Here is a 14,898-nt window from a genome sequence, read left to right on the forward strand (position 1 = left end):
CATGTGAAGAAATATTTGTATGGGCTTACTTTAGTTAAAGTTTGATGCTCATTCTCATTATTTTTACTCTATATTTTATTTTATTTTATTTTTTTTGCGGTATGTGGGCCTCTCACTGTTGTGGCCTCTCCTGTTGCAGAGCACAGGCTCTGGACGCACAGGCTCAGCAGCCATGGCTCAACGGCCCAGCCACACTGCGGCATGTGGGATCTTCCCGTAGGGGGGCACGAACCTGTGCCCCCTGCATCGGCAGGTGGACTCTCAAGCACTGCACCACCAGGGAAGCCCTAATCTATATTTTAAATAATCACTGGCCTTCTTTTTAAATACTAACAGAAGCAAAATGTTTCATACTCAACAATGATCAAGGAAGAAATTTTATAGGAAATAACTTTAACAAAATGTTTCCATTAACAATTACTTTCTTTTTGAATTTTGTAATTCAGATTAAAAGAAGCCCAATCCTGTATATTTTCATTAAAAAATTAATTGACAATTAATAGAAATATGACCTCTTTCAATATTATGTACTCCATTTAGAGATGTAGCACTGTACATATACATGTTCCTCAAGTACCAATGAAGAATCCAGGAGCTATTGAATAACCTGAAATCTATTGCATAACTAGTGGGGTTTTAAACAATAAAATTTTAGGTGGATATCAAATAACATGTGTCCCATTATAGAACTGGTTGGATCAAATTACTTTATGGATTCTAATAGGTTCTTTTATGCAATGAAGAAATATCTACCAATAGTCAGAGCTGCCATATTGAATAATACTGACCTCATAATAAATGTAAATAGCTCTTCTTGTAGTTGTATATGATACAATATATGCAACCTTACACTGTGTCCATAGCGAATGGCCTTTTTATTCTGGTTCTTGTTGAGAAAAACTGTCAAGTTTTGAAGTTTAAGCTTATATTCAAAATTTCCTCTGAGTATGCATATGGCACTAGCTAGTTTCCAAGATAACTGTGATATTTTTTCCTCACTAGCCACGGAATAAAGCTTTAAAAATAAAGCTTTAAAAAAATAAAGCTTTAAAATTTAGCTTATTATACGTACTAATCATTACTCAGTAAGAAACATTGATATGCTCATTTTTCTAAAGGGGTATTGTCAATATTATAGCCATCAATATATTAATGAATTAATTTTAATATAATATTGTCTGTGCTTTAAAACTTGAAAAAGCTCAAATGTAAAAAACATTACACAAAACAATAAATATCTGTATATAAAGATGAGATGGCAAGTGGAGGTAAACTGATTAGACCTACAGAACTCTGGAAAGTCTCAGAAATTTCAAGTCCAAAACATGGGAACAAAGAAATGGATGATCACCAAACATTTGAACAATTGTACTTTCACATTCTTGTCTCAGATTTAAGGGAAGATGAATTCCTCTCTCTCAACAGAAGATGAAATGTTTATTATCTAGATAAAATGAACCAAGGAAGCTTAGACTATGGGGTTATAAATATGAGGGAGTTTGGAGCTGATGAGTTGGCAAAAATTTGTGGGATACCATCTAACATAAACTGCTTTTCTGCAAAGCTCCAGTAGTCAAATATGTAGATAATAACTAAAAATCCTAAAAAAAAGATATCTACAAACAGCTGACATTTCACAGACCTTTGTTGATGGAGAATCATAAACCCATCTGATCACAAAGCTTGAGAAGCCCTGCCCTTGCAAACAGAGCTTAGTGGTGTTTTTTTCTCACTTTGAGGTATACACATCCAGACAAGGATCACCAAATATTTGAGAAAAGTTTCCAATATGAATGACAGAGAATAAAATCAATAACAATAAAAACAACAAAATAAGTCTAGGAAAAAATTTAGGGAGCAGAAGCAACTTTGAAAACAGACTATAATTATAATTATCAGAGAGAATATATAGTACTCATGAAATATGAAATGATCAGAAAATGAAAGATTTAGAAATTTTAAAATTGACAGAAAAATTGAAAAATATAAATGTTAAAATGAAAAAAATATATAGTAGAGTAGCGCTAATCTTCAATCTATTTCAATTTAAACTTCTATTCAAAATCAATTTGCTGATCTATCAGACACAGGCATGTATTGTAAAAATCCAAACACACACTTCAAAACAATCTTGGAAAAGATGCTTATTGAATACTACTTTTCTTAAAAAAATGAAAATGGCTTTCTCTACCATATAAATTGATTTTTTTTCTTTCAAATTTTAATTAAACAGATCCTTTGCTAAAATTAAAGCCTGGATAAAAAGTTTGGAATTATATGTAATAATGAAGCATGCTCATAATTTTAACTATAGTGTTTACAAACTAAATACTATAATGTTAAAATTACATCTAAAATTTTAATATACACACTGAAATTGCATCCTGCAAAGCCATATTGAAGGTTCAGTGGAACTACACAATGACAGGACTAAAAAATACAACTGTGTATTTATTTCCAAATTGTAATCAATAACTACATTCCTTGATTAGTGAAAATGACAAGAATTTGGAAAAATAAAAGTTTCAATGGAATTTTATTTAGATAATGCTCTTATTTTCAAATAAAGATTATCTCCCTTATTTTCAGGAACAAAGGGAAATTCTACTATAAGCTTAGACCCAAATAAAGCAGAGCATTTAATAATTTTGGTAGACATGGAAGGGCTTCTATGTGTGATTCTAGCTGGCTAAACATTTCACAAATCAAAAGAAAGAGATTATGCTATTTGAGAGAACTGTTTCATGTTCTGTTAAAAAGAACTTGATATTTTAAAATATTAATTTTTCATTTTGAGTTTGAAGACTGAAAAATGAGTAGCTGTTTTGTAAGACTATTATTTTCTCTTCATTTGTACCCAATGAGGTGTATAGAACACACTTACAAAATGTTAAATGATACGGTAATGAATGTCATGTAGCCCTCCCAGCCAAACAGTGCTACACCTGTATACATGATTTTCACTCAAAATTAAATGTCAGAATGACTCACATACTATATTTGAATAGTTTAAGTTTTTGATATCTGATTTATTCACAATTCTCTATGTTTTGAAAATTAGTTTTGTGTTGCATCAGTGATTGGGATGATCAGTAAGGCTTCAGCTAAATCTTGGAGAAGAATATAATAATAGGTCTAGGCTTCAACTGACCCCTAAGCCTAGGACCAGGTATGGAGTGAGCAAGTGTAATTCATAGGAAATTAATTAGTGAGTCATTTAGAATCAGAATCTACTAACAGGAAAATTATGATGCTAAAATTTTCCTGCTGAATTACATTACAATCAAGTGAGAACTGATATTTATTTATATGTCATGATATCAGCAATTAGAAGCAGATACATGAATAGTATATAATGAAGTACAGATATTTATGAACAAGGAAAAGTAACTAAAGATCCACTAAACTAACATAAATTAGAAAAACATAAAGCCACTCTGAGGTCAAAAAAAAAAAAAAAGTAGTAGCTGAAACGTTCATGACCATATGCACGTGTCTTTTCATAGATAAACCTAAATCTATCTCTTAACAAATGCCTCAAAGGCAATGAGTATAATTATGTTTTAAAGAGCTCTTAAAGTTTAAAATGAATGATTAGCAGAAACTATAAAACAAATACACAAAAGTAGCATTTTTTTCACTATTTAAAAATATATGAGTGCCTTAAAATATATCTTCAGAGTTTCAGCATAGGGTTACTTACACAGTCAGAGAAACAAGTTTTCTAAGTACAATTACAGATTATACACATCATTTTCAAAAATCTGTTTAAATGTACATATTATCTCACAGAAAAGAAAGGCAAACTCTAAACTATCAAAAATGAAGTGGACGGGGAGATACAAAACTAGAGGAGTAGCCATGGAACTGCATTTCTATCAATTCTGCAGTCCTGTTGAAGACATCACTGATACTCATATAACTGAGAGCTTTCACACAGACTGATGTTGAATATCATCACTGGGGAAAGAAGATATGAGAGAGATTTGAGGATGGGGCTCCTGCATGGAGCAAGGAACGTCTGAGTTCTTGGATGAAACTAAAAGTGTGAGCTAGAAAACACACACACACACACACACACACACACACACACAGAAGACTACTGGCAACTACAGTAGTCAAATAACATGTGTCCCATTTGTCTGGCTTGGCCTTGAACCAAATCCTAGTTTGATTGGGCGGGGTGAGGTGGGTAGATAAATATTTGTTTGACAGTCACAATCAGTAACTATAAACCTACTCTCATAGTACTCTCATAGAATACCCCAAATCAAGAAATTAATTTAGGGTGCTCTGGTGCTTCCAGCTTTGTAATGCTCCAGGGTAACTTCCAGAGGCAAACAGATATCTTCTGTGGAAGAATACACCCAAACCTAAGGCCTTGCAGGATTCCCAGTAAAGAAGATGAGCAAAATAAGAGATCACAACCTAAAGCCATAAAATATACTAGTAAATAAGCCACTCTGAGTGAGATTCTGCTGAAACAAGCCAATGAACTAATAGAAATTGTGTAACTTAAAATGTGAACATTGAATTAAAAACTTAATAAGAGGTTGAATGGCAGATTAAACATAAGTGAACAAAGAATTAGTGAGCTAGTAGACAGGGCTGAATATCATAATAAAAGAATGAAACATAATAAAATATATGTAAGGAGAGATGGTATTCTAAGCTTTCAAATAACAAGTTTAGCATGTTACTTAGATTTTCAGAATAAAGGAATAGAGAGAATGGGTGAAGAGAATATTCAAGAAGGTAATGATATAATATTTTCCACAGCTGATGAAAGATAGGGATTTTCAGATTCAGAAATCAAACTGAACCCCAAGCAGAACAAATACAGAAATCCACATTAAGACCTGTACTACTTATTAAAAAAAATGACAACTAACAGCAGACTTCAAAACAGTAACAACGGAAGCCAGAAGAGAATAAAATATTCTCCTTAGATTACAAAAGGAAAGTAACTATCAAGTTTGATTGTATACTCAGCTGAACTGTAATTTGAAAACAAAGTTGAAATAAGAACATTTTTAATATAAATCGTTTGAGAATGAATGAAAGCTATGGATCTCCTCTCCAGAATATATATATATATATGGACAATTACGAAGTTGAATACAATTTTTGAGATTCTCACTATCTCTGAAGCCTGTTCTCTGCTTCAGTTCATATATAACTTTCACCCTTAAATCAAGCTACACCCAAGAGGGTGTACTTGGGCCACATTCTCTAGCTCCCTTATAATAATGTTTTTAGTAAATTACCCTGATTCTTGTGTCTGTAATGCATTGAAGCACAAAGGAAAGAAGCTACTATGTAATTATTTTTGTCTCGATATTCTTTTGAAATAATCAATTACTACATCATATAATCTCACAACTCACGCACACATAATATTTATCATATATTTTCTGGACTTTACTGTCATGCTGTAGTCTAGTCAACCATCCATATATGGGGTGGAATGAACAAACATGCTTAAAATGTCTGCCTTGTTTTTCCTCCCTTCCCTTCCCTTCAGCTTTATTATTTTCTAATAAGAAACTTTCAAATAACAGTGATATTTCACCTTTCTAATTCATATTTAACTCTGTCAGGCAAATTACCCCTTAAATTATCTATAAAACTACCTCCCATTAGCTATCGAAAACACATCACAATAGTTCACACACTCACACACACACACACACACACACACACACATATATATATATATATCTCATATTCTACAAGGCAGTAATTTGTGTTCCACTTTCTCAACTCTTAACTGAATAAAAGATACAAAGTCCATAATAGTTAATAGTGTAGGCTTTGGAATCAGATTTCCTATCTGGGTTTGAATTTTAATTTCAATGTTATTCATCCATATGACCTTAGGGATAAGACACTACACGTTATAGTCTCAGTTTTCTCCTTTATATCGATTTTCCTCAGCTTTATTCTCTGTAAAACAGAATATATTGATACTACCAAATTCTTCAGTTTGTTGACTATTGACTTTATTTTCAGTTCTCACCACAATGATTGCAAAAGAGTGAATATTTGGGACTGAATTGTATTCCTTCCCCCCCAAAATTTATATGTTGAAGTCCTAATATGATCCTTTTGGAGGTGGGGCCTTTGGCAGGTAATTAGGTTTAGATGAGTTCATGAGGGTGGAGAGATTAGTGTTCTTATAACAAGAGGACTAGACACCTGCGCACTCTGCACACTTTCTCTCTCTTTCTCTGTCTCCCTCTCTCTTCTCTGTTTGGACATGGTGAGAAGGTGGTCACCTGCAGGCCAGAAAGAGGGTCCTCCTAGGACTCAAATTATATGGTACCTTGATCTTGGACTTCCCAGTCTCCAGAACTGTGGGAAATAAATATCTGTTGTTTAATCCACCTGATCGAAGACATTTTGTTACAGCAGCCTAAACTAAGACAGAAATGTTAGTTATCTTTAATGTTACATTAATTTCCTGATCACTGATATTTTGCCTCAGCAAGGAGGAAGAACCTGACCATTTTAGAAGACTATATATAGTGTGAGGTGAAATGAATATATTTTCAGAGTAATTTCACTCAAAACATCATCGACAAATCTTCATGTACTAAATGAGAATTTGCTCACTTATTAATATAAACCAATGTTGTTTCTCAAGTCAGCTAACAGATGACTTTGAAATATCCTAGAAAACATTTTGAGGGCAAAGGAACCATATTTAAATGTGATGATGACTTATTTGACAGAAATATTTTGCAATAGAAAAAACTGAGAAATAGTGCTAAATAAATGAAGATCATAAATTCTTAGGTGTGTGTATACACATATTCATAACTATATATAAATACATGCATTGCAGAATTTATTATACCTCACAATTCAAACTTCAACAAGATTTTGATATATGAAATTAGATCAGCTTTGGGGATTTTATTTAAAATAGATGCATAATAAAGAGGATATTATAGTAAATATGGAGATGTCAGCTAAGATTCCCATTTGCTGCCTAGCTGGGGATAATTCAGGCTGCAGACGGTTAGGGTCTGCCTCAGGTGCAAAAAGCTGTCTCTAAGACAGTTGTACTGTTCCTGGAGAGGCTTGCATCTGACTAAAGAAGGAAGCAAGGGTATAAAGGACTGGCCATTTTAGCCTAAGGTGGACATTCTACAGAATGTAATACTCCTCATTCCAGACTTCCTTGATGGGTGGGCTGAGGCATTATCATGCCTCCAGTACAGTCCAATTTCCCTCCTGCCTGATCAAAGCCCTAATTCCTTTTACAAGATACCTTGCAGTCCAAACTACATCTCTGTGTCTGCTACTGGATAATAAAATATGGAAAAGTTGATATCAAAAGTAGGGGTCTCTGATGAGGCAGGAGATTTGATAGGGTATTCATCAGTGAGTTTGATGCATTAGGCTTTTGAGATGTACAGAGGAAAATGGAGCCTAGGCACTAAATTGTGCACAAGGGTGCCATGCCAGCATTGAACTGGGACCACAGCAGAAAAGGGCACTGCAACAGGTCCAAGCAGTGATTCAATCTGCCCTGCCACTTGGGCCATATGACTGATGCAGTGAACCGAATGCTGTTTGATGTATTAGGGATGGGAAGAAATAGTCTGTGGAATTTGTGGTCATTCCCAGGGGAGAATCACAATGAAATCTCCAGGTTTCGTGAGCAAGGTAATACTATATTCTGTGCAGAATTACATACCTTTAAAAAAAATTCCTGGCATGTAATTGAGCAAGAAGAAATGACCTGCTAAGGGATCACAATCAGACCACATGGCCATGTAACTGGAGCTGCCCATCAAGACCTGCCTACTGACCCACTACATCTTAAGGTCACGTTGCTCAATAACCATCTATTATAAGTGAAGTGGTCCATCCAAGATGGACAATGTTGCCTTGAGAGATCCTCATCCAGTTGACTGAGGTTTTGTGAAGCCTGCACTGAAGTTCAATTACTCCATTTCCCCAGCTTTGTTTCTCCCCTCTTCTTTCAAAGATGTCGATCCCTAATAAACACCTTGCTGCTTCTGTAGACACAAATGTATTGAAAGGGGGATATATAACAGATTCACCTTATAGAGACTCAATAATAAGGTGCTATAAAATAATCCTTTCCCTTCTCCCACCTCTACCAAATTTCATCATTCCCTCTACCCTCTAGTCTCGTATATTTTGGCACTTAAAATACTGAAATGAATGGGCATACTAGTTCCACTCATGGAATTTATAAGCTAAGAGAAAAGATAAATCAGAGATTTGTAGTATAAGAAGTAGAATATGATATAATGGAATATATTAAAATATAAATACAATATAATGTAAGAAATATGTTGTTGCTTGCTGGAGACTCATTCTGGGGGAAGAGAGAATTTTAGTGTGAAAGCACTTCCAAGAAGGACTGATTGTGAGAGCACATTGTAGGTTGGCCAGGGTAAAAGGGTAATTCTAGGCATTGTTAAAAGGACGTAAGCCTGTCTGCTTGGAAAAATGTGAGCAAGGTTGAAGTATCACTTTTAAAGGAAACCGTAGTGACTCAATGAAAATATGTGTGCTTAAGGTAGAAAGTTTAAATCTAAACGATGTTATATATTCTAACATTCAAATTATTGATGTAAATTTTACAGAAAACATGACTATGATTATACATTCCATATTTCGTATTTTTATCAGCATAAAGCATTTGTTATTCTGATCTTTACTGTATCTCTTTATGTTATTCCCATCTTTACTATATCTTTACAAAAATGGTACATCTCTTTGCTAAAGGAAGAGCAAATGCCAGATACACATTTTCTAGATCGTTAGGATTGGTTCCAGTGGGATTGTCCAGCTTGTCCCTGGTTACCCTTTGCATTTATGTTTTTCTCTTTGTTACATATTTACATTCCTGCCTGTTAACCAAATACTAGGGCTGCAAGATGAAACACTTAAAGATTTGAGTTTTTATACATGAAATGAGATCACCTTGTCATTTGAGATATACAGTGTAAATTCAACATTAAATAAATCAGATTACTAAAGTGCACTTAATCACAAGGAGAAAAAATGACACCAGTCCAGCAACAAGAAGTGGTATGGAAATGCGTGGGCCTGCTTCTGCTGTCTTGGAATTTTCAACTGCAATAAATCATAAAGAGAAGAAAGAGAAGGAAAATACTAAGCAATTGAGAAAATGTTAGGCATCCCCTGCAGAGTTGAATAAGAAGAGGCTGAACTGGCTCTGGAACCTCAGTCCCAACATTCCAACCCCCAATCTCACTGCATCACATTCTGTATATCACTGCATCACACTCTGTATAAGCAGAAGATGACACGGAGAAGAATATCATTCTATTGGAGTAGTGCACCTTCCTCCTAGGAGAGGCTTCTCTTCCCTTCTGGCAGGTGAGGATAATGCAAATGGATGAAAAGATCCATTGGATTTGTCAGCAAAAAGTGGAGCTGGAGGGACTTTGGCATTTCCATCCTCATTTGGAATTCTTGTTTTTACAGAACATTAATCTCTCTTCTGGAAGAGGAAACCTGTGAGGCAGTCTAGGTTCTTATATTTCAGCTAAATAAGGATGTGGAACTTTTCCCCAGGTCAAATGGATGCTCCATAAAGTTGATGGACTATAGTTACACTCAGAGCGAAACCTACTGAGACAAGGGCGAGGAGGTCAAGCTGAGCACTGTTCCATCTGAGGACACTCTCTCTCCAAAAAGTCTTCTGGTGTGCTTGCACCCCACACATGCATCCCCAGGAGACAGGTACTTAGATGTGGTATCACAGAGAGCACAGGTGGCAGGCACAGCCAGAGGAGAATTACAGCACCAGAAAAAATAAGAGGTATTTGACTTCTTTTTTTTTTCCCCCGAGAGAAGATGTAGTTCATGCCACCTTCCCACTCTCAGCTCCCCAGGATAAGATCCAGCTGTATGGGGGCCAGAGAAAATATGAGTGCTAAATTGGACTTTATAAGTTTTAAGTTGTGTGGGACTTAACTGAATGTATTTGTACTTGAAGAGGACCATAAATCTATAGTGTCTGCTAAAGATGTTAAATAACAGAAAAGGAGATTTCCCCAAAAATGATGAAATGAGTAATTGGATTAAAAAATCGTGTTTGTACTACACTGAGTTGAGATCATGCAGTAGTTTGGTTACATGATTGTAACCTGATTTAAGGAACTTATTAACATATCTTTGAAAGAAGAGTAAGCCGTGAAAAAGAAAAAAAAATGTATCAGTGCAGATATTTCCCTCATGTAAAGGGGAGAAAGCTCCAGCCATGGGACTTAAAGTATTTTGGTCGTATTGGCAAGCTTTAAGTTGTCCCAGTCTGAAGCCATTAAATGCCATATTCATGTAACTTCATTTTCTGACATTAGAGACTCACCAAAACACACTTCTGACTCACATTTTCTTGCCTATGTAATATACATACGTACTCATTGTATAGACTCTGAATGTCTCATTTCTGGGATAGTGATTTCTCACAGTAAACCACCAAATGTTCTTTGTTATTATATACCACTGTTATAAGCATGGAAATTTGCTTCTGAGCGATGTATACCTGGGGTACAAAATCAGGTTTTTGAACTTGAAAAACTTGGCCAGTCCAAAGCCATGATAAATTCTCCATGGTGTTGCAACGTTGTAAGAAGTCTTGGGAAAATCTATTCACCTCCTCCCTCTAACCCAGGGTGGAGGGGCAGGGTGAGGCAGTACTATTCTGCCGAGTGTAATTTGTATCGTGTTCAGACCTCACATTCCGTTTCTTCATGTCTGTGATGGAGTGCCCGCTATCAATGTTCTCTACTGTCAGAAATATCTTCTCTTTCTGTCTCTCGCCTTTCACCCTCTCTTGTTTTCTCTTTCTTAAAAAAATATGACTCCTGCATCTAGGATAATGTTCTCTTTTACTAACGTCCTTGAACTCACTCATTCATTTTTTTGTGCATGAACTTTATGCATCTTCTCTCCTGAACCACATAACATGTGCACAAATAACATTAACTATCCAGAATTTCTCATCATTAAAAGCAGTGATAAGAGCTGACCTGTTTGGAGGCATTATTTGAAGAACGTGTAAATGATTGATGATTGATTGACAAAATTCCCAACACTTCTATCAAAAACCTATAGTCACTTTTAGTCAAAACTGAACAAGCAGGTGCCAACACAGGTGAGCCTCAAATGATTTTATCTGTTCTGTCTCCATTGTCCACTAGGACAATTCTTCCCAGGAGGGCTCATGCCTTTTATAGAACCTTCACACCATACATTTTAGGGTCAAGGCAGAGCCAGCAAAGGAGGAACACTCTGCAGCAGTACATTCCTCGCTATTTTATACTATCGTTTTGGGCCACAAGATGTAGTTCTATGTCACAATTAACAGAGTCCAACTCTGGTAATTTAGTATTATTCCCTAATTTAGTTTCTTCTCCTAATAATGGAGAAAAAAATCACATATTCACATGATGAAATTCTACATAAGTGAAAAGAACTGTTGCAAACTGTTCTAACTTCTCATAGATAGCTAATTCTATTATTCAAAATCTTATGACATGCAGTAAAAATTTGAGTTTTCAAAACATAATTTTGAAGTAAATTTTGGTACACAAGGTCAGTTTTTACAGATGGCTTCATGAGTATATATACAAGACATACATTTTACAGTATGACTTTCACACCTACTTATGAAAGAGATATTATTAATAAATGGAAAACACACACTTGATAATATTCAGCCATCAAATGTAACCTGTCAGCAATTTGTTTTCAAACACCCAAATTTTAAATACTAAATTTTTCCCCTGGAATTAAACATTGGTGATTTTGCTAAACCTTTTTTTTTTAATTTTATTTTTGGCCGAGCCAAAAGTCTTACAGGATCTTAGTTCCTTGACCAGGGAATGAACCCAGGCCCATGGGAGTGGAAGTGCCAAGTCCAAACCACTGGACTGCCAGGAAATTCCCAAAAGTCTTTAATCTTTACTAAAGATGGAAACTTTTCTACTCTTTATTAAAGTATTCTTAAGAAGAATAAGACAGTGGGAACGTCTTTCCAATCCTATCTCATTAAAAGAAAGAAAAATAGCATGTTGAAGGAAAATAAAAAGCTAATCACACAGGTATGTTGAAGATCAGCTTGAATTAACCAACACACTTTGAAATCATTGACTCACTTTGAACTCCATGGGAGCGTACTATTTTCCAGGTTTCTGATGCCACTTCTTTAACATCCACTTGATAGTGATTAATAGGCACACCTCCATGGGAGTCTGGCTTGCTGAAGGAAACCTTGGCTGTGGTCTGTGACAGCTCTATTATCTTTACTCCATAGGGATTGGATGGCACATCTACAAAGGAATAAAAACAAAGGAAATATAACCCAAGTAATGTGGATGTCCATTATTAAGACTTATGGTGCTCTGAGAACTAGGAATAAAAGAAAATTGATGCATATATCACTTAATATATTTGAATTACAAAGCTTGCATAAACCGCTGAATGATCTCTTCAAATTGCAAGAAGGTATATATTAGTCAGTCTTTATTACTATAGAAAATAAAGAGTAAACTATTCAATATCAAATTTCATTTATTGAGAGAATAATTTTACTTCTGCCTTTACTATACAATATAAGCATTTTATTTCCATTCAAGGAAACAAGCTCATTAGTGTGTGTCTGTGTGTGTGTGTGTTTGTGTGTGTGAGAGAGAAAATGCAGGCACAATTAAAATATAAGAATAGATTTTACTGAATCATGAGCATAAGGAATTATCTTTTGTGAGAATGTGAGATTTATTTCCTTTTTGTTTATTAAAATTATATTAATAACTTGGTGGCAAGTGTTAAGTTTAGATAAATTGTCATTATGAACTAAATAAAACTGTAAACTATCTTTTAAAATTTTATTTAAGTATCAGTTAATTAAAATAAAGTTAGAGGGGCTTCCCTGGTGGCACAGTGGCTGAGAGTCTGCCTGCTGATGCAGGGGACACTGGTTCGTGACCCGGTCTGGGAAGATCCCACATGCCCCGGAGCGGCTAGGCCCGTGAGCCATGGCCACTGAGCCTGCGCGTTCAGAGCCTGTGCTCCACAACGGGAGAGGCCCATGTACCACAAAAAAAAAAAAAAAAAAAAAAAAAAAAAAATTAGATATTTAAGTTTTAATCCCTGTATTTCAGGGAGACAGCTACAAAATTCTTCTTCTATGTTTTTTTGTATTAATCCATTACTCACATTATTTCAAACTCAAGAAGATATCCTGGGTGAAATTTCATTTTATTTTCTAGTACACAAAGCTTTATAAAGAATTATCTGAGAGGTCAAACAGGCAACAGGAGAAAATAAGAGGGAAAAACGTCTTGATGAGGAAATCGATGAAACCTTTGCTCTGGAAACATGAGTAATTAGAGGCATGTTAAACATTAAAGGAATTTCTTTCAGTCCCTTCTGTCTCTCAATCTCTCCCTCTTTTTCTTCGATATCACATTTGAAAAAAATCATAAAGATTGGAAATTTACACTCAGTTTATGTAAATTATATGCATGTGTTATATAAATATGTAAATAAAATATACAGTTCCATCTCTAGAATTAGCTCTACAAAAACAAAAAGAAAAAAACACTTGATTGAAAATAATGCAGTAAACGTAAATTTTTGTTCTGATATAACCAAACATTCATATAAAAATCTACAACGGCTGTCAAAAGTCAAATGTGCTTTATTTGCTAAAGTTAAAAGAGAGCACTGTAGGTCAAATAAAAATATGCCTTATGGGCTTCCCTGGTGGCGCAGTGGTTGAGAGTCTGCCTGCCGATTCAGGGGACATGGGTTCATGCCCTGGTCCGGGAGGATCCCACGTGGCGTGGAGCGGCTGGGCCCGTGAGCCATGGCTGCTGAGCCTGAGCATCTGGAGCCTGTGCTCCACAATGGGAGAGGCCACAACAGTGAGAGGTCCACGTACCGCAAAAAAAAAAAAAAAAAAAAAAAAAAAAAAAAGCCTTATAAATGATACTGGGCAAGAGCCAAGAAGGCAAGTTTACGGCCTTTTAGATATTAATATTGTAAAAAATGCAACAGTGTACATTTCAGCTCTAATTAGTAACTGTAAATTATTTGGAGATCCTATGAAGTGCATTATGCTGTAACTCTAAGGTTCAGAAATAAATGTGCAGAATACTGATGCATCTCAAAGTCATGCTGCTATTAAAATCTTATCTGGAAGTAAACATTTTAAATTATCTTAATAATTTATCTAAGTTGTGATATATAAACATGATCATAGTTTTACAAGTTTCTTTAATCCCTGGGTTATAACTATAGGTTCTTTTCATCTGTAGGTTTGATCTAAAGTTTGAAGAGGGGGAAAAGACACACACACATTGATTGTTCTGAATAAGACGGCCAATTCCTCACCTCATGCTGAGTGACTCTCTAATGTCAACTAGGTCTAGGTTGGACATCACAGCAATGCTAACCTTTAGTATGAGGATGCACTTCAAAAGGAAAGGTTTTTCGTACTAGGGAAGGAGAAAGAAATGTGATTCTTCTGGGTTCTTACTTTTGACCATATGACATGTATACGGTTCTGGGTTCTTACCCTCAGGGCAGAAGTATACACCATTTGCTAAGCTGTACACCCTGACATGGTACACCAACCAGGTTTTTATTCATAGCACAAAAGTACCATCACCAAAATATAAGCCAGTGGGCATCTTTTTCTAGACATATAGTCTATTTTCAGACTTGTTGACTCTTACCTTGGTTTTTAATTTACATTTATTTATTTGTTTATTTTTTTTTTGCGGTACGTGGGCCTCTTACTGTTCTGGCCTCTCCCGTTGCAGAGCACAGGCTCCAGTTGCACAGGCTCAGTGGCCATGGCTCACAGGCCCAGCTGCT

General features: G+C 35.4%; 1 protein-coding gene across 4 annotated transcripts in view; it reads right to left on the minus strand.

Moving 5' to 3' along the window:
- Positions 1-14,898, minus strand: part of NCAM2 (neural cell adhesion molecule 2) — a gene marked incomplete at both ends in the record, with an annotated part of 482,494 nt that overhangs the window by 65,391 nt on the left and 402,205 nt on the right. For all 4 annotated transcript variants that reach the window (XM_081234865.1, XM_081234863.1, XM_081234862.1 and 1 more), the window contains one exon: positions 12,174-12,347. In XM_081234865.1, coding sequence (XP_081090991.1) covers positions 12,174-12,347 — 174 coding nt within the window. The remainder of the gene's footprint in view (positions 1-12,173; positions 12,348-14,898) is intronic.

This window comes from Mesoplodon bidens (genome assembly GCF_964165515.1).
Source record: "Mesoplodon bidens genome assembly, chromosome: 5".
Lineage (NCBI taxonomy): Eukaryota > Metazoa > Chordata > Mammalia > Artiodactyla > Ziphiidae > Mesoplodon > Mesoplodon bidens.